At 38.4% G+C, this 21,092-nt stretch overlaps 1 protein-coding gene across 1 annotated transcript in view; it reads left to right on the top strand.

Moving 5' to 3' along the window:
• FRMPD2 (FERM and PDZ domain containing 2) overlaps positions 1-21,092 on the top strand; it is a 62,092-nt gene that overhangs the window by 19,327 nt on the left and 21,673 nt on the right. Inside the window, exons 11-31 of the mRNA XM_058810973.1 lie at positions 716-866; positions 963-1,101; positions 1,970-2,122; positions 3,461-3,646; positions 4,533-4,689; positions 5,495-5,705; positions 6,546-6,649; positions 7,626-7,724; positions 8,796-8,903; positions 9,023-9,139; positions 9,609-9,841; positions 10,396-10,500; positions 11,457-11,550; positions 12,016-12,101; positions 12,289-12,436; positions 13,372-13,586; positions 14,410-14,508; positions 15,695-16,059; positions 18,468-18,753; positions 19,642-19,800; positions 20,444-20,618. Coding sequence (XP_058666956.1) covers positions 716-866; positions 963-1,101; positions 1,970-2,122; positions 3,461-3,646; positions 4,533-4,689; positions 5,495-5,705; positions 6,546-6,649; positions 7,626-7,724; positions 8,796-8,903; positions 9,023-9,139; positions 9,609-9,841; positions 10,396-10,500; positions 11,457-11,550; positions 12,016-12,101; positions 12,289-12,436; positions 13,372-13,586; positions 14,410-14,508; positions 15,695-16,059; positions 18,468-18,753; positions 19,642-19,800; positions 20,444-20,618 — 3,390 coding nt within the window. The remainder of the gene's footprint in view (positions 1-715; positions 867-962; positions 1,102-1,969; positions 2,123-3,460; positions 3,647-4,532; positions 4,690-5,494; positions 5,706-6,545; positions 6,650-7,625; positions 7,725-8,795; positions 8,904-9,022; positions 9,140-9,608; positions 9,842-10,395; positions 10,501-11,456; positions 11,551-12,015; positions 12,102-12,288; positions 12,437-13,371; positions 13,587-14,409; positions 14,509-15,694; positions 16,060-18,467; positions 18,754-19,641; positions 19,801-20,443; positions 20,619-21,092) is intronic.

Here is a 21,092-nt window from a genome sequence, read left to right as displayed (position 1 = left end):
ATCAAAGAATCATTCATCAAGAACTCATTCAAAGATCCTTTAAGATCCTTAGGTAGAAGCAGATACAAAGCTTGCACAGAAGTAAGGTATGTTGGATTGAACTGCACTGCACTCATGTAAAGCCTGTCTGCCCTAGGACTGTGCATCAGCACAGCCATAAAACATTTACAGGTTGATACTCCCAGGCAGAAATGGCTGTGTCCCAGCCTTGCACTCAAATAACACAGCCATGTAGCTCCAGCAGAAATTCCAGGAAGCATTGCACTGGGAAAGGCTGCCTGTGCTTATTCCTAGATATAAGTGGGATACAGGCTCAGCTGTGTTATCTACCAGACCCACATCTCCCCAGTCCCCTTCTGATGGCAGGCACAGCTGAGGCTCTGGGAAAGAGCACAACTTGTGTGTAGGGCATGAGGATTACAAAGGGGTGCAGAACCTGAGTGGTGAGAAGAATGCAAGCCCCATGAATCCTTGAGTGATTTCTCAGATACCATACTAATCCAACATCTAACATTTGTAATCCAAAATTACATACTGTCCTAAGTTCTACATCAAATGAGGAATAAGTTAAATCATGACACAGAGAAGTAAATCTCAGCTGACATCCCAAATCCATTTCATTTTTTATTGCTAGTGATGCACTCTATGAAGACAGCAGAACTAAGCTGCTGAAGTATATCCAGGTTTATCACAGAGCCCAAAATTCTCATTTCAGGTAAAGAATTCTTCTTTTTGGATGAGGACACCAAACTCTACAAAGTGGCCCCAGATGGCTGGAATGACCAACCCAAGAAGAAAATGTCCATCATTAATTTCACTCTCTTTATAAGGATAAAATTCTTTGTCAACCACTTTAATGTTATTCAGTAAGTGCAAAATTCTGCTGACTGAAGGAAAACCAGTAGCATTTAGAGATACTATCCAAAGCTCCTCCTGAGTTCCTAAATCCTTTTCTATTCCAGGCATGGCTTGACAAGGCATCAGTTTTACCTGCAGCTTCGTAAAGATATTTTGGAGGAGCGATTATATTGCAGTGATGAGACTGCCCTGAAACTCGGCGCTTTGGCTTTACAGGCAGAGCTTGGCAATTATGCTTCTGAGGTGTGCAGAAATAATACAGTATATCTCAGAGGTCTCTCTCTACAACTTTTGCAGCTTTTGTTTGTGACATAGAGTTTAAAGAAGAAATGTGAATAGCAGAGAACTTCAGTTAAGTCCTCCAGATAAGTCCTTCAGACTCAATTATAAAAATTATTAAAATATTCCTGATTATAGAGTAGTAATGAGCCAGGTGAATTTACCAGGGAATGTGGCAGAATGATGAGAGAGTCTAGGTCCTATAATTGATAATATATCCTAGAAACTCCAGAAAATCTGTAGAAATTTTCCAACACAGGCCCAGCTTGGATGCACAGAGGGGCTTCAAGAGATTAGTAAATAAGGAAGACAAAAGCAAAGGCACACTTCAGAATTCACAGCTATCTTATGTGTAGGCTCAGATCCACAAGCCGCAAAGACAGGGAGGTCTCTGCATCTCTGAACTAGCTGTCCTAGTTTTCAAGTGTAAAGAAAACACCCATTTATGTTGGCTTCCATATCTTCACCTATGTAAATCAGGATAGCTCTGTTGATTGAACTCTGAGTGGTCAGATCCCCCATGGCAAGGGGTCCCCCACTGTAGATTGTACTGATGCAGCTGTAGCTGTCAGCTCTAAGAGCAGGACACACCTGCAGGCCCAGCTCCTTTCTCCCCTCTGCCCAAAGAAGTTTTAGCATCTGCCTGAGCACAGGGGCAAGAGGCAATTTGGCTGTCAGGGCACCACATGCTGTTCCCACTTTCCTTTGGGAAATGGCAGCAGGGTGACTTCTGCATATGGTTCACCCCGGAAATGAAATGCAATGAACAAGAAAAGTCAAGAAAGAACAAAAGGCTCCTATCTTTTTGTTTTTTCAATTTTTTCTCCCCCAGATGCATGGGAAGAGCTATTTTCGTGTTGAAGACTACGTCCCAGCCAGTCGAATAGAGAAAATGACCCTGGCATACGTACAGCGAGAGCTTGCTAAATTACATCGCATGAATCGCTCCCTATTTGAGGATGAAGCTGAACTGGAGTTTTTAAAGGTAACTTGCCATACCTCAAACACTATTTATTAATTTTGAGGCAGAAAGCCCCTCTCTATTTAACGTTGTCTATTTTCTTCTTGCCTGACACAGTGGATTTTAGATATGGTGAAAAAATTTGAATAGTCAACAAAAACCTCAGAATTTCATTCTGCTGTAGATAGTGTCACTTATCACTGAGAGTTTTTATAGCACGTTTTGGTGTATTTGCAGCATTCTAAGGTTTGATGTAAATTTTTGGCATGTTACCAACATGTCTGGGCTCCAGAAGATTATAAAACATGAGAATAAGCACTTTTTTGACTTCTGAAATTACAGCAGCTGTTCAGCCACTTCCTAAACATGTAGCAATTGTTTGTTTAAAAGTATCTGTGAGCCCTGGAAGGGAGGAAGGAATTATCTGAAGTATTTTCTCACTTGACTATTTCTCTAGGGCTCTAAAGTGTCATGATGATGTGGGATTTCACTTTTTTCCTGCTAGTTTCTCTTTCTCCCCAAACCTCTTTGCTTTCCATCAAATGAAAAATATCAGGGATTAGATAATGGATAAATACCAGTAGTCATTTTGCTGCAGTGCCCCATGCTGGTATTTATAGCATCATCTTAGTTTAGTTGCTATTTAATTATATTAGTTCCTCATCTAACACTGTCAGTGCAATTGAAGAAATAGATAGAAGCTTAGCCTTAATGACAGTCCCATCATGTGTGGCAAATCCCATGAAGAAAAAGCAGCTTTGTTAGTATCTGTTTCAATGAATAAATCTGTAGAAGGAGCCAACTCATCATAGAAAGTAAGAAAGACAGACCCCATGGCAAGAACATGTAAATTCCAAATATGAAAGGGATTAAAAATTAAAACCCAGATTCATCTAGTGATTATAGATGCCCCAGTTTTCAGGACCTGAACATTTGTACTTTGGTTACTTTCTGAGAAAACAGATCTTCTTAAAGTGTTTTATTTTGGTCACTGAAAAGCTCTGTTCACAATTGAAAAGTCATTTGAGGATTGTACATTAGCTTCCCAGAAAGAAAATGTAGGGTTTTTAGGATAAACTCACATTGGTCTGCAGATCAGACAGTAAATCCCAGTCATATTCCATAGTTCTGTAATGTGTCTGAGTCACATTTTAACACTTTTGTGGCCAAGTACAGGAGGTAGAAAGACAAACATGAACACCCAGAACCTCTGGGTGAGTTTCTCAGAATATCCCCTGCATGGTTAGATGGCAGGGGCAGACACTGGCTCCTCAGACACTCAGAAGCATTTTCTCCTCTATCTACCTTTCTTCCCATGAATCTTTCTGAGTAAGGCATGGTAAAAGCACTTTTTCTCTAAAGGTGACTCAGCAGCTTCCTGAATATGGAGTGTTATTCTATCGTGTGTCCCAAGAGAAGAAAGGGACAGAAGGGGACATCATCCTGGGAATCTGTGCCAAAGGCATCATCGTCTATGAGAACAAAAATCACACAAGAATTGCCAGTTTAAGATTTCAGTGGCGTGAAACAGAGAGAATTTCAGCTCATGTGAGTTGGAACTAACTGAATCTCTTTACTGCCTTCCTGTTGCTTTGATAAATTAATTGCATTCAGAACAAGAATTAGATTCACTCTGTATGGGCGAGTCCTTTCTGAAAAGAGTTTAAAATCAAAGCTGGATCTGGATGTGCATATGAACATACTGAGTTCTTTGTGAAGTATAGTTCTGCAGTATTTATGCCAAGGCCAAAGACAAATTACTATAAAATTGAATAATCTGGTGCTGACTATTACAGAGACTATGCCAAATCTCTCCACAGCATGTTCCATATCCATTCCTCTCTTGTCTTTACTGCTCTTTTCTTCTGTTTTTATGCCTACATCAGGTCATGGGATGATGTCTTCCACTTTCCAGATCTCATTATTCCCACCCTCATCTCTTAGTATATTGAAGACTGTTAACAAATGAGTATTGGTGATAAGACTGTGACCCATTTCTACATGGGATTTTGACATTAGAGGTATATCAATGTACTGTTGTACAGTTTAGGTGTCAAACTGGATCACACATTTCCCAGCTTGTTTGCTCTCCAAAAATGGTCCTTCTCCCCCTTGAAGATATGTTCCTTCTCATATTAAATTTGTTTAATAATTTTAACATCTGTAGGGCCAAATTTTTCATTTTTAGCAACCTGCTATCACTGCATTCAATGTCCTAAGGTTCTTGACTTTTGACATAGAAGAGTTCTGATCCCAATGACAGACACCTGGCTTACAAGTGCTGAATTTACAACAGTCATTTACTGAGAACAAAAGGGATGCAGTCAGGCATAAATACAACTGAACAAACCAACAAGATTATATAAATGAACTGTCAGTGCCTCAGTGTAATGACTGATATATAAAGCAACCTGTGCTTTTTTATCCTCTTCAGAGAAAAAAATTCATGATTGAAAGCAGTTTCAGTGGTAAGAAACACACCTTCATTACTGATACAGCAAAGACATGTAAATACCTACTGGACCTCTGCTCTGCCCAGCACAAATTCAATGCACAGATGAATTCTAGGCAACTTCGTCAAACCTCATCAGGTACATTTTAAGCCTATGTTTGTGCTAGTCTGTATCAAGCCGAGTTTTTGTTTTATTTTTCAATGTGTCTCCAATTTCCTGCTGTCTCTCCATCCTCCAAGTCCCCTCTCAAGCCTACCCAATGAATATCTTCTTCATCACCGCCTTGTTTCAGAAAAATGAAATCTTTTGAGAGGACAGATTTTTATATAGCAGAGTCCAGACATCATTAAGCAAGTAGTAGATTTCACAGAAAGATAGAAAACTGGACAGCAAGTGTTACCACCAAGATGGTCCCCATTTGACTTCACTTGTGCAAACGACTCAGTTCCTTGGTGTCTCTCTGAACTTTGGAGAGCACATGTTCCTAGAGTTCCTATCTTCCCAGATATAAATATGCTGGAGTGGAAGGCCTGTGAAGGATGAGAAACTACCAACCTGGATAATTCAGACTCTGAAAGACAGATGTTTCTTATACACCAATCATTTACAAAATACACTTCACAGAAATATTCAGGTTTAAATTATATAGGGTTGTACATTTCACCTGTCTTTGTGGAAAATGCATTTGTAGTATAATTCACAGAAATTAAACCTAAATGCAGCATATGCTTTTTATGAAAGAAAACTCCTTCTACTCACCCCAAGGCCTAGGTATCCTTAAGGATAAAAGAACAAATATATCTGTAATATAAAGGATAAAAGAACCAATATAGCTGTAATTTTTTGCTGGCATATTCAAAACATTTAAATTTACTTTAAGCTTAAAAAATGCAATAATATCAGTGGATTTATCTTTGCTTCCCTTCTCTTGCTTCTCATTCAGAGGACAGTAAATTTGTGGAAATAGACAAATCGAATTCTGCGTATGCAGCTCAGCGTGAACACCTTGCCCTTATTCAGAGACTGTCTCGCTCAGAGAATGTGCTCTATGGCGCAAACCTGGAAAACCTTTCTGCTGGGATGATGAGCAAATCTTGTGATAACCTCAGCGTGGAAACCAACAATAGGACTAGACACAAAAGCAACCTTGGCAGGTAGGTTTGCCTTTTCTCTCTGAACATGTGTAAGACTCAGGCATAAACTATTTTTTTTAAAGTTCTTACTGTGGTCACACCAAAAGGTCTGGGGCTCCATGGTGCCAGCAGTACTGCAAATGCAGGCACGAAGTTAATAGACTAAGAGAGAACAACTTGAAAAAGAATGACATTTAAATTTGTACCAGACTCAAGAATAAACCATTTATTGGGTTATGAGGAAGTATAAAAATGAGGAAGAATAAAGGTAAAATCTTCAATGTCTGTATCTTCACTGGAAATTATGGTATGTGAATTAAAAAACCATCAGGAGCTGGTTTTGAGCAGGAATGCAGAGATCATTACTTAGTTGATTCCTCCATGTCCAAATGTGCAATTCATAGGGAACAGTTCAAGAACTTCTCCTCTTTGTTTTGGTGCATTCACCTGTGTAGGTGGTTACTATAGCTGCACAGCCTCAAGATGAATTCTAGTGCCTTTTAGAGCACTAAGAGTTAGAATAGAGTCGAGGAGAACATGAACTACCAGAAAAACTTTCAGACATGGTTTTGTCTAAATGGACTAAATGAATGATGGGGAAGCTATGCTGTGTTTTCCTGATACATGCTGTCAGCTCAGAGCAAAACACAGGAGGAATCAGTCATGATGAGTGGTCTAATGGCAGTTGTTATTTGGAAGTAAATGCTGGCAAGGATAAACCACTTCTCCCCTAAAATGAAATATGTCCCAGAAATCAGAATACTCATTGAAAGGCTATAAACCTGTGCATTCCCAATTCGGCTCTGACAAATACCACTGCTGATTTTTTTATTGTAACAGTCTTCCTTTCCTGCCCTGCAGGTCTCTATCAGGGCTATCCCAGTCAGAAATGCACATCAATTTGAATGGAAAGCAAAGGAGTTATGATTTTCTCTCTATCCATTCAACTCAGAACACTATCAGTGGTGAGTATATTAATCATAAAGAGAGACAGTACCCTTCCACGTTTATTGTTTAAATAGAAGGAGACCAACATGTATTTTACTTACAGATTAAAGACTGTCTTTTTTTCCTTCTAATCCTGGAAATTAGTCCAGAGTTTAGCAAGACAAGCTGTTTTCTTCCCCTTAAGTCCCACTTTGCATCAGGTTCAGTGGTAAGGGACTTGGTGGTAAAATGATTCTATAATGGTGCCTAATGCTCTACAGAGACGTAGTTCAGTATACCCAGAGACTCTTGCATGGTACAATATCCCTGTGCTCAGAGGTCATTGTTTGGTTCAAAACTGAGATCTACAACTCAATAAATAATGCATGAGGCAGCATAGGCTCCAGGTCTTTACTCTGCTCTTGCACTTGCATGATACTAAGGACTGAATATCTAATTTTCTATCAGAAGCCAGACTGCAGGCACATGGGGAGCCAATCTATGGAACATGAAGTTATGCTTATCTGGTTAGTCTATTTAAAAATTAGAACACTACTATAAACACACTGTGGCAGTTGCCCAATGTTAAGTAGTCACCGTTGCAATCAGTGTTGGTTGGATTGCACCTTCAGGTCCCACAGGGCCTAAGGCTAGAGCCCACAGGAGATTTTGTGTCCAAATCACCCTCAGGTTCAATGGGCACTACATGCTTGACTCTTTAAATATTCTAATCTTAATAAAAACATTGCAGAAAAACATATATTGTCCCAGAAAGGAACATTGTAGGACAAAGTCGCACAGCTCTGTAAAGTTTTTTAGAAAGAATGAAAACTTCTGAACACTTGTTTGAGCTTCCTTCCAGAATTAGATTGATTCAAAGTAACAGTAATGTTGAAGTCAAGGATAAAACATATATTAATTTTGAAGCCTTAGTTTTGCATACTACATGAATATTCCCAGCATGCTGTCTCCTAGCATTAATCTACATTTATTCTAGCTGTTTTGTTTCTGCAGCACCTGGATCACCAGCCACCCAAAAGGAAGTTTTGCTAAGTGGTCTAGAAAGAGAAATCATATGTGTCAGCCTAAAACGTGACCCTAAGAATGGATTTGGTAAGTAAGGAACATAAATGTTTTGTTTGTTACTGGGACTATCAGGTCCCGGTGCTAACACTGATGCTTGCTAACTCAGGCTGGGCAAGACTGTAAAATCCTTTAGTCCATTTATTCTTCTTATAGAGTAAGAGTACCAATCTTTGTGAAGGACTCAGAATTTCCAGGACTGAAAAGGACTAAGAACAAAAATCAAGACCATGACATTTTCAGAGGATTAAATAAGGCCACAGAGACCAAAGGAACCAAGTGCTAAGAGTAGATTGAGAAAACCACGGTTTTAGTTTTGTATCTGAAATACACATGTACTCATTTTATTTATCTTAGACCTTACAGGTGGTGCCTGTGAGAGTGTAAAATATTTACACCAACTTTGCATAAATGTTTCCCAACTTTTGGATTATTATCTGGATAATATTTTTGTTATATAATACCTTAATCACACTGTATCGAGTTCTTGTGGATGACTTCAGAAGTTCAGACCATCATGTTTTACAAATGACCATTAATACAATTAAAAATCAAATTTATAAATGGTGCAGGTCTGTGTGTAACATCCTAATCCCAAATTCAACTATTACAGAAGTGAGAAGAATATATTTCAATAGTCAGAGTTAGGATAGTGAAACTGAACTACTGAACAATAGATTTCATTTTCTTAGATCTCTTTCATGGCCCTCCTCAGGTTTCCTGTTTGCATGAATGACGTTCAAATTTACCTCATGAGCTTTTATACCATTTCCCTCCTGCAGGTGTTAAATGCTGCAGGTCCACCTAGTTCATGACTCATGAAATACAGTAGTTAGAGTCTCTAGAAGTACTGAGCCAGGAAAACGTTATTATTGGGAAATCACATCTAAGTAGTGATCAAAGTCACCAGCACACTTTAATTATAATGTAAGTTTAAAGCTCTCCCAAGTCAAGACCTTGATGCCCCGTAAATCAAAGCTCCCCATCCTTCAGATCATGTACAAAAGGTATGCCACTGGAGTAAGAGCCTTTTGTGCTCCTAAGATTCATCTTTTTTAATACTGCCAGTGTTTGCATTCTCATGCTATCTCGTTTTTGCAGGTTTTGTAATTATTGGAGGAGAAAATGTAGGAAAATTAGACCTCGGTATCTTTATCGCTTCAATTATCCCTGGGGGACCTGCAGACCGAGCTGGAAATATCAAACCAGGTCATTTTCTGCACTTTTTAATTAGAATTAAAATACTTGCATAGTTTAAAGTTAGCTTCTCTGGATTTATTTCCTTATTTAGATGTGCTTTCTCTTGCTTTTATCTTTTTTTTCTTAAGGAGGACGACTCATCTCTGTGAATAATATCAGTCTGGAGGGTGTTTCATTTAATACTGCAGTTAAAATCATACAGAACTCTCCTGATGAAGTGGAGCTCATCATCTCTCAACCCAAAGGTATAAAGGCAAAGGCCTCTGCTGGCTCTGGGATGCTAATGGTTAACTCAGGACACTCATCTCTAATGGGCACTGGGATGTAGTACTACATTCCTGCTACTGACTGCCAGTTAGAAAAACCATACACTAAAATAGTTGACTTCTGGTAGGTACCATGTAGCAGGTCTCTGCTACATCAGTGTGAAAAAATCTATTATGGGCTGCCTCGCTGAAGACTACAGGAATTTTGGCATTTCTTTCACTGACAGAGAGGCATAGTCCTCTGCAGTGAGGAAGCAAACACATTTCTGAACATGTACAATAGCAGTGCTCCATTTTACATTGACTAACTCATTTTACAGATCTGATTTCACAATCAGTTGAAATAAGTAGCTACTTTGTCCCCTTGTGCTGGGTTATAATAATATTTTTCTTCAAGTTTACTTGCTACTTGCATTTAACGATATTTTATTTTGGTATGGCTTTACAGACATGTATGAAGAAGGATTAAATGAAGAAAAGAATCTATCAAGAGGAAACAGCACTAGTGGATCTGAGATCTCTTGTGTAGACAGTGGGAGAAAAAAGATTCAGGATTGTCATACAGCTCTCCCCAAAGAACAGGACACAAATACAGAACTTGAGAAGACTCTCCCTTGGAATTTAGCATCAAAACTGAGCCCTAGGATTCCAGCTCCTTCAGCTAATAGCCTGGATATAGAGGTAACTGAGATTTTGATGCTGCTCAGTAATGTTACACCCAGCACACAACACACAACATACCAGATACATGTAGAAGGGAAAGTCATTGTGAAGGAAAGGAGATAGAAAACCTTGAAATAAATTACATTGGAAATGTCAAAATGATGGACATATCTAAAGTATGTGAATAAATGGGGAAACTGTTCTACAAAATGTTTTAAAAATTCTCCTTCCTTTTCCAGTGGAGGGACAAAATTTTGATTATATTCTTGCAGTCTTTTAAGTTTTCAAACCAGTCCCAGAACATGCCATGTCTAATTTCCTACTTCTAGACATCCTCCCTATATATACTCGGGTTATGTGCATTTAGACGATTGCATTTTGAGTAGCATTAGCTTAAGCTTCCAATAATATCAGATATAAATGCTATCGCTCCAGGTTTACAGTGACAGCAGGATCAAACCTTTTACATCTTCTGGAAATGCTCTCTTCATTTTTTTTAATTCATTCCCCTCCCCCCTTTCTTTCTAAACCAAGATGCTGTAATCTCATTAAAGTTTTTATTTTTGAGACAGGCAGCTGATTCTTCCCACTTACCATCTCCATCAGAAACCAACTCAAAGGAAGTCTACACGGTGGAGCTTCTTAAAGAAGATGGGACTTTTGGAATCAGTGTGACTGCAAGTGTCACTGTTAATCTTTAATTGTCTGTCAAATTGTTACCTGACTGAGAACAAAGACAGGAGAAGATAGGCTGATAACAGAAACTGTTAGCATGGCACATTGTGAACCTAAGTGTCCACTGATTGATACAGAAGGCATGAAGTACTGTCTCTGCTCATTGCCTGGTTCTCACCCACACCATCTGGGAAAGAAGTGTCCTGGCATAAAGCACGTGGCAGTACAAACCCTTTTTGTCCTGACTTGATGTGAGAACAAAACCTACCACTGAAAGCAGAGTTTGGTCAGGGAGGACTAGAGAAGGTCGGGGGGACTAGAGAAGAAATATCTGCCACATTTGGATAACAAGTCCTTGTCCTAGCTATTTAATTTGAATTTACCCCTCCAGGCTGAGATGTCTCTACAGTCCTTGCTGAAATGGAATGTAAAGCAACAGCCATTTCATTGTCTGCAGAAGAAATTAAGGGCCATCTTTTTCATCTGAATTTGGCCAGGGGATGTAGATGGACAGAACATGATTCTTAGGTTAATTTGAAATTTCTCTGAGTGCTCAAGTTCAGATCCATGCTTAATATATTGTCCAAAAGATTAGTAATTGAAGAATGGATATTGCACAGCTTAGAAGCTGAGTTAGAGAATAACTGAAAGATGCAAGACCATTTTATGTGAGCATAGGGAGAAATTTATGAACATTTAGTAAAGAGTTTTATGTAGTCACATTGAAATACATTGCATTTTCCTGAGAAAATAAGATTACTGCCTATGGAAGTACATTACAACCAGATGAGGTTTTAGAGTAATGGGGTTTGAAGTAATTTCCTCTTTCCCTTTTCCCCAGTATTTAAAGAAGAAAGCAATTCCTGTAGCAGTTACTTTGCAATGCATGTGTAAGTTGCTTTGATGTTTACCACAGGAAGAATATATGAAGACTCTAATCTGTGGGCATGTTTTGCAGGGTGGAATTAACACCAGTGTGCGTCATGGTGGGATATATGTGAAGTCAATTATTCCCAGGGGACCAGCAGATAAGGATGGACAAATAAAGATAGGTAACATGTCTGGCAATAAAACCCTGGGCTGCAGTGAGTTCACTGTTAGTGTGAACAATGGAACACATTTGGGATTGGAGGTGCTACAACTGTAAAGTGTAAGATATGGTCCATCATTCCTCAGCCTGTCTCTGTACTACATGTAGGAATCCCACTGAAAAAACAGAAGCCTCACACCAACACTGTAGAGTTACCTTCTGTGGCTGCCATCAGGCTAGTGACTCTGACATCATTGTTACTGTGCTAACCAGATGCTATCACTGCATTTACTTACAGAATACCCTGGAATGCTTGAGCTGCTGGTTATAGAGTGCTGTGCAGCAAGCAGTATTGCTTTCCTATGAATTAATATTAATTTGACACATGTAAGAAAGAAGACCTATTGTAACGTGGGCAGCCTCAAGGTTTACACCCTCTGAACCTGAACATCAAAGCAACTGGATGTTCTTTTTTTTTTTACCTCAGGTGATCGTCTGCTGGAAGTAGATGGCATCAGCCTCTGTGGCATCACCCACAAACAGGCTGTGGAGCACCTTAAGAAATCTGGCCAGGTTTGTGCAAGAGCAGAGATCAATAAGATACACAGTACACTAAACTGGTATGAAGCACAGTAGCCAATCTTGGCCAAAAGAACCATCCCTCCCTCTGCTCCAACCCTATTCCTCTAAACAGAAAAGGAAAAAAGGCTTAGGACCCACTGTGTCCTGTGTAACTGGAACCTGTTTATCACTGTTTTAGATTGCCAGACTGGTTCTAGAAAGGGGAAACTACCAATTCACAGAGCCTTGTCAGACTGCTAATGACAGAAAGGAGGACCAATGTGCAGTTGTTTCTGTGGCAACATCCCTCACAGATGGCACCAAGGACTGCTGCTTTTTGACAGATGGTAAGTGATAAAGAAGGAACTCAGGGTGACTTCCTACGATGTACAGGAAAGGAATGAATGAAAATAATTCTATGAAATTTCTTTGGGTTGGAAGGAAAACCGTACACTGAATAGAATTATAATATTCAATATTAATGACATAATCAAAAATCAATTCTGAAAAATATATTTCTAATGTTCATGGAGTTATAGAGGCTAGATATAGCTGAATTTACCCTAGTCATCACTACTGTATCTCTCAGCCTTTGTGAGACTGGGCTGGCAAGGGACACACTGTCTGTACCCCACAGCAGTCTCGGGCAGGAAGCAGCTGTGTGGATGTGGCCAGGCTGTTACCCAGGGAGAGCCTCACCAGCACAGCTGATGATGCTCTGACAGTGATGAAGCTGGAGGGAACTGGAGACTCACCACTTAATTTCTCAAAAGCACAAGATTTAGAGATCACTTACACAGAATTTACCCAACAAATAAATGCTGTATCATTAACTGAAGGTTGTCTCATAAGCACCAAGTCTGAACCATACTTTTCCATGGGGCAGTTACTCCACTGGAATTCAGCTACAAGCATGGTGTTTGGGAAAGGCCTGAACTAACTACAGAAGAGTAAAATCTATGCAACACTTACAGAAGAATATCATAAAAAGATAGCATGTGAATCTCTTTGTGTTGGTACAAAAAGCTTTTCCCTTTATGGGCTGGTACCAGACTGTGAGCACGTGGTGGAATAGATTCCAGTTCTCCCTATTCTGACTGTGAGATTTCAAAGACTTACATAAGATAAAGGAACACCCAAACCTTCTTTTGACTTTATTATTAGTAGATCTACCCCTGCAGCACACAGGTAAAAAGTCTTTTGAGAGTATAGTTTATTTTGGCTCCTCAGGGGGTACATATGCCATGGTTCCCACTTTTTTCCCAATCTCTGATTTGAGCAGATAACACATTTGAAGTGAAATTAACCAAGAATTCTGGAGGCCTTGGATTTAGTGTTCTGCAGATGGAAGGAGATGCTTGTGAACACCTTGGAGGAGCTATTGTCAGGATCAAAAGACTGTTTCCAGGGCAGCCAGCGGAAGAGAATGGAGAAATTGAAGTTGGAGATGTCATTTTAGCTGTGAATGGGAAACCTCTCAAAGGGCTCCTGTATCAGGTAGCAGGAAGTGTTATTATTGGGGCTCCATCTGGGTAACAGGTTAATAAGGACAATGCATTTAAACTTAATTATCACCAGAGGGAGGCAGAATTTGCATACAATTAATCCGATTTCTGTGTAGGATTCTTCTCTAGAACTCCTACGTAGAATTTCCGTTCTAAATGAATTCTGACAGTGAATTTCATCTGCTATTTAATTTCTAAGTTTCTACCATTAATGTATGAATTCTATTGTTAGATGCACACCACTTGTTAATTAGTTGGAATCTTTGTTGCTTTTATGCATGATTGGAACAATTTTACCCTGTGGTCATTTGTGCTTTGTAATGTCATGCTAAATATAATGCCCCAGATTCAAATTTCTACCAAGATTGGTAAGTCCTGTGTAAGTTTTTAACCTGGAATGAGAAATTCTATGCTCAGTAAAGAAATTAAATGGATTTATTTTTCTTTGTTGGAATACAACAGTTTGGGGAGCTATGCTGAAATAATTAACAAAAGATGTTACTACCACATGTGGTTTGAATGAATTTTCCTGAAAATTCTGTTTTCTTCAAGAAAAGAAAATGAATCAACCTAAATCTATGTGCATGATGGCAAAGTGCAAGTTTGTAAATAGGACTGACTTTAGATACATGTTCACCTATAAACTATGGTCCATTTGTATGACAATCCTTCAGTCGTGAATGTTGGCCCTCATACCTCTGGTATGAGAGAAATATAGCATTCACTATACAAATTTTCTCCATCTCAGTTGGTAAAATGACAGGTAAGATTTACTCTGTCCCATCAGAAATATAACATTTCTTCTTTCTGTTTAGGATGTCCTGCACTTGTTAAGAGGAGCTCCTCGAGAAGTTACACTGCTACTTTGCAGACCACCAAAAGGTGTTCTTCCAGAAATAGAGCCGATTGCCCTGGTAAGGCAAAGCTTCTGACAGAAACTTGCTTCTGTAAACCTGCAAAGACACTACTATATTTTCTATCCAGTCTTGAACAAGGCAACTTTCCCTTTTCTCCGAGGCCCTCAATTCCATTTCTTTCCTGGTTTCAACTCAGCCCGCGAAGTTCAATTTATAGTTTCTTAGCAACCAAAATAATACAAATCTGGCAGACATTAAACATATTTATCCTAGTTAAGTTGCTGTACTATCTTTGGAGTGAAACAGCACGTACCCAAGCAGGTCTTCTAGTGGGGCTTCTAAAAATGCTCTACCAGATCCTCAGCCAGAAACTACAGATATTCTAAAATGCAGCTATTTTAACTCCCCAAAGTGAGAAGAAAATAAAGAACTTTTCCTATCCAGACTATCTCTTAATGAAGTTATAATAATAACTAATAGTTATAATAATAGCTAATAGTTATAATAATAACTAATAATAGTTTCAACTAGTTATTCAGGTTCTTATTGATAGTTAGCAGAATCTGCAGGGGGAAAACCAAAACACAAACAAACAAAAAATACCCCCAAACCATAGACACTGCAGAGACTAAAATATAGCCATTAGATGTGCTAGCATCATTACTCCTGCTTCTTGAAGACACCTCATGGACAGTACTCTTATAAGGAAAATGCATTAGCACTACTCTTGCTCCATTCAGAATGGCCCACCGATGGTTGCCATCCCACTAGGATTTATAGCACCCGCAGGCAGACAGAAGTGACAGTCACAACCATCTCCAGATATCAAACTGACTCCTGCTGCTCTGCTACAGCGTGCCCTTGGCTGATTTCTATGGTCAGTCGCATGGGAGTCAAGTCTGGAAACTCCTTCCATGGAATGAAGAGAATACAGACACAACATTGAGGCATGATATGAACAGACACATTAAAAAATAACCTCTAGCAAATAATTCATTAGGAAAAGTGACCTGGTGGAGTCGTTTTGATTGGAATTCTTGTAGAATGGGAAAAGTAAGCATTAAGACAAAATAATTATTTGGCTAGAGAGTACCTTCTTTTTGTTCTCCTTCCTCCCAGCTACCATTTGATATTTTCCCATTCAGAAGCTCGTTAATATTGCCTTTTCAAAATATTTTGCTCTTGAAGGAAAATGATGGGAGATTATAAAGGAGTTACACTAACTTTTCTGGTTTTTTAATAGACTCCAGCACCATCTCCAATTAAGGACTTTGTGGCAGAAATGCCAGGCAGCACAGGGGCAGGAAACAGCATGGATCAATCTACCAGTGATGGAAGTAGCACCTCTCCAGACCTCGAAGACTGCCTTGATTCTCCAGTGGGAGAAGATTTCAGTGAGCCTCCTGAGGATGACAGCTCAGCTTACGAAGAGCAGGAAGCTGAGTTTCAAGAGAAACCCATACAGAAACTCCCAACTTCCAGAGAAAGTTTCTATAAGCATCTTTGGAAGATTCATCAAGAAGCTTCCAGTTCTGAAGTCTTCCACTCTCTAGAGGAGGAAGTGAAGCAGAACTGCTACTCACCATGTGAGTTTGGGCAGGCCAAAAGGTAGGGAATACCAAAACCTGTTCTCCAGCCTTTCCTTTGACTCTTAGGACTTTGAAAGGTAATTGCTTAGGTTTAAGTACAGGGCTCTCTGCTTCTAATCACTCCTGATTACTAAAGATTTTGTTTTATTATCTGATTCTGACTCACCTAATCTGCTTTCCCTATTTACTGTCATCTTATTAGAATTTTGCATAAGTCTGCATTGAGAGTTCTGCACCATTGTAATCATTTATGCTGCTCAGCTGAAGGTGGTTGCCATTTGAAATCAGTGGAAAGATACCTGTTCACCTCAACAGGAAACAAATACTTTTATTGATTATATGATCTTTTTCTTTCATTTTTTTTCAGAGTTGACTTAAATAGGCATCAAATTTTTTTCTTATCCTGCGAGCTCTTAATTTCAAATTTTTTCATAGGAAATAAAAACACCTCAGAAGAGAAACTGTGATGAAGGAGGGAAAAAAAAGGGTTATTTTATGTTTTCTGGCCTTCAGAAGCCAATAGAACCCGAGCCAGAGGAGTTATACAATATAATATAGTGCAAATGGACTCAGTCTCCTTTTACACTCCTTTGGGTATATCAGACCCTGTCACACAGGAGACAATCCATTCCATTTTCATCATCTTTGCCAGTGCAAAAAAGTAGAAATTATCAGAACACAAAGGATTGATACAAAGACAAATTGAATGTCTTCTAGAGGCCTTTAACTTACAGCTTTAGTAATTTTATTGAGAATCTAATTTTTATTTCCCCATACAGTCACTTGAAATGATTTTGTTACTTTTGACTCTCATCAAGCACAGCCCCAGACAGTTGTCTCTGGGAAATGACAGCACTACCTGGCACTGCAAGCCAAGTGGGATCAGAGTGGCAGCTCATAATTTTAGCTTCTCTTTGTCAAGTGCAGAAGCTTCACTCAATTCATGAATGAAGCTCCTGCTAAATTTTCTGCTTCTGTACTTCTGAGAGTAAAATCAGCAGAAATATGTCTGCAGCAAACATATTTGCCAAGAGATAATACAGATTCAATGAAACTAAGTTTATTGTGGGAAAATACCAATTCCAAGAAAAATTTTGGATTCTTTCCAAAAAGGAAGTTCTGAAATAAATGTTTTTGTTTGATACATTTTCAGTATCATCTAGTATCAGCTTTTGCATTTTTAAAAGGAAGCCAGAGAAGTTTAGGATGCCATGCATTTTAAAGAATATTTTAAATACAATCTCAATTTAAATCCTTCCAGCTAAAACCACACAAAATCCCCAGAAGGAAATAGGCATTAATAAAGGACTTCCTTTTGATTAATGAAGAAATTTCTCCAGATTACTCAAAATATTTCATGCAAATGTATAAATTTTCTGATAAGAGTTTTACAGAGATCTTCTGTGATTTCATACAGGACATGGAATTTATTTTAATTTTAGTTGTCTATGTTTGATTAGGAGACGATGGACAGTTCACTTCTATCAAAGAGCAAACATCCTGGCTGACATAGATGTGAATATGCCATTTTAGGTGTTTTTAAAATGAATGAATGTTTAGCAATATTTCAATAAGGATTGATATGAAGAAAACATATTATAAAAAAAAACAAAACGTGTTTCTAGCATTTTTATGAGCTTTAATGGTAAATTTTTGGGAGACAATGCCAGAGATGTCTACTCAGGCTCATGAAGGAGAACAGTCAAAACTATTAAACACAGCATTTGTGATTACAGTTTGGGCTTGAACATCAGAAGTGCTGAATACTTTGTCTGCAATATAGTGGAACAGAATCAATAATAATTTTAATTCAATTAATTTAATAAGTCCATTGGTGGTTTTCAGACAACTCATATGCTTCAAGTTAAGCATAAGAATAAAGGCAAGCTTATAAAGAGGAGTATGGACTTCTTTTTAAGAAGAAACAGGAACCACTTCATATTTCATGTTTCTGGTCTGTGCCCAGTTACCCAGGAAAGACCTGTAGAAGCCAGAAATGTGGTGGGCATTCCTTTTCCCAGAAAGGAAACATAAAAATTGTAGGGGTATTTTAATGTCCATACTGCTTACCAGAAAAGTTAATTAATTTGTTTATGGAAGATTAAATAATTAATGGTCTGGGCTTTGTCCAATTATTCTTTTTGAGAAGCAACCAAAGTACTAATTAATGCCTTAAAAAATTAGGAGCGCAAGATTTTGCAAAGGTAAATAATGGAAGCTTTTTAATCTTTCAAGCAGCTTTGCAAAATATTGATTACTTATTTGCTTTTGTACTACCATTGGAGGATTCAGAGAGCAATTCAACACCAAAACTAGTAATTCAGTTAAAATGAAAATAAGGTAATGCATAAACAGTAGACTTTTCAGTGGCCATCTAATAAAGCATATGGAGGAAAACCCCAGCACTGCAATCTTTTTATTTTCCAGCCACGTATTTAATAAGAGTCATGATGACCTATTGAACACAAAATGTATGCCTGAAACTCTCTCTCTAACCCCTATTGATGAAGAGTATCTCACTGTCAGCTCAATGTCTGTGACCTCCCTTCCACGAGGAGGAAGCTCCAAGACAGTCTCTGCAACCCCACAGCCACGTGTCTGTGGTCCCTCATCACCATCCCTGCCTGCCAGAGAGACACATGACAGTGACAATGAATGGGAAGACTTGGAGGAACCCGAGGAAGAGAAGGAAGAAAATGAAGAGTGCATTCAGGTATGTGATGGGCACCAAATGACTGACTGGTAGAATACAAGGGAAAGAAACAATTTTAAGAATGTTTCAGTCTTAAACAATAATTTTAACCCATTTTCTATGCTATTTTCACATGACTTTTTTTTTCTTTTTTTACTTTCCTGAATATTCGCAATCTTCAAATAAAGCAGACCTCTCACTATGCCCAGCTCTCCAGAATTCTTAACCATTTGCCTTAAGGCTATTTCTTTTTTCTTGACATCTTACTATTTCTCCAACTTTCCAAAATTCTGCATTATTATTCTCAGTGTACAAAGACCTAAAAGCTGTCTAGTAGCTTCTAAAATTAATTGGAGTCAGCTACTTGGATTTTTTCTGCCATGTTTCAAGGCCATGCAGAAAACCACTTTGTTACAGTGATATTGCTGTAATGTCCTGATAAGAAAGCATGATTCTTGTGCTAATTGCTATTCAAAATATAAGGCTCAGTGCTGCCAAATGCTGAACATCTTGCATTCCTATGACACTAATGAGCTCTGAATTCCTACTAATTTGAGAGAACTGTGGACAAAATTTAGCTCCAGGCATTTCCTTCAGTGGGACAGCAATAGCAGTAACAACAGTGATCTTGCACCCTGCTATCACAATGCTTGTCAGCTCAGAGGCCTCCAAGCCTTTCTTTACACATTCCAAATGCCTAATTCCAGATCTTGGTGGCATTCTCTGCTTTACTAGGCCCTATAAGTCAATCAACATGAACCTCCACAATTCTGGGATATGGCAGAACACCTTTTACATACTCTTCTACCATCTGAGGATCTGATTCCTACCTGCATATAAAAATTATGGAATATGTTACTGAAGCAACAGAAAAGCCTAGATCAAAAAAAACTGTGCTTGTTTTAACAGGAAATGGAGATCTTTGTGACTTTGACAAAATCAGAGAACAATGGTTATGGATTCTCTGTAGTTCTTAACAAAATCGACACCTGCCTGTATGTTGATGAAATCTTGAATGATCCTGCCCTTTCTGATGGAAGATTGAGAAGGGGAGACAGAATCATTATGGTACAGTAATTTTTTGAGTTTATGCAGAGGAGAAAATATTTACAGATCAATTTCATCATTGGCATTCTTTGTTTAGTATCACCCATTTATCACATATTTAGGTATGTAAATAAATAATATAATAAATCTAATTCTGCTGACCTCAGTTGGATAAATCTCAGGCTGAATAGATTGTACGATGAGGCAAATAAAATGAATCTAGGAGCATTCAAGACAAGTGAGACATTAAATGCCTTCCCAATGAAATTATATAAACTGAATTAATGTAATAAGGTGATACGTGACACACAAAGGATGCAGGGATTGTGTCCTTTGTAATGTAATAACAAAACCTTTTTTCAGCCCGGTTCATGTTCAATTTTTTGCATAAGACCTTCTCCCTTGTTTTTTGCAACAAGATCTTGAGTTTCAATGGGAAAAAAAAGCTATTTTTATTAAAGCTCTGCATTCAGAAAAATAAAAGTTTAAAAAAGAAATATTATTGCAATCTTAATTGTTAAATGTATTGACATTAAATATCACAGCAAAGCAATAAAAATGAACTGAAAACTAATTTAAGTTCATATGCAAAATTCAGAGTAGAGGAAGAAGTAAACGATGATCAATGAGATGTATGACATGATTTTACTGGTTTGTCATTTAGGTGAATGGAATTGATGTCACATCTTTGCCATGCAATGAAGTCCTGACTTTACTGCAAAGCTCTCCTCCAGATCTGCACCTTGTGGTTGGCCGTGCCGACAGTGACCCACGCCCCTCAGTTAGGCCAGAGGACATTCCTGAAATTACTCTCACAAAGGGTGCTGATGGACAGCTAGGTGTGTACTAAATGTTGTATTTGATATTTTGGACAGGAATGACAGCATGAGATAATCACAGGAATGACAAGATAATCATAACCAAACGTGCTCTTGGATCAGTACGATCCAAACTGACCTTGACACCTTGATGCTCTTCATCATCACCCATGACCAAGGAATGAGAGCTTTTTGTGGGCAACATCTAAGAGGGAAGACTAATATCTCTTGTTAGACTAATGAAGGTATCTGGAAAAATGATCTTTGCATTATCACCCCATTAACTGAAGTTTCTGGCAGATTTCCAGTACCATATTTTTTGTTACTTATACACATAAGTTTTGGATGGTTGGATAATAATGTCTACTACCTGCAGAGACACATAAAGATCTATTTGGAGGGAAAGAAAAAAATTGAAGAAAAGGTAAAGTTTAAGAAGGATGAGCCATAGGTTGAGACTACACTTTGCTATTCAAAAAATCTCCACTTGAATCC

Source organism: Ammospiza caudacuta, chromosome 9 (assembly GCF_027887145.1).
Source record: "Ammospiza caudacuta isolate bAmmCau1 chromosome 9, bAmmCau1.pri, whole genome shotgun sequence".
Taxonomy (NCBI): Eukaryota; Metazoa; Chordata; class Aves; order Passeriformes; family Passerellidae; genus Ammospiza; species Ammospiza caudacuta.
Note: the sequence above shows the minus strand (reverse complement) of the source record. Positions and strands in the feature narration are given on the sequence as shown.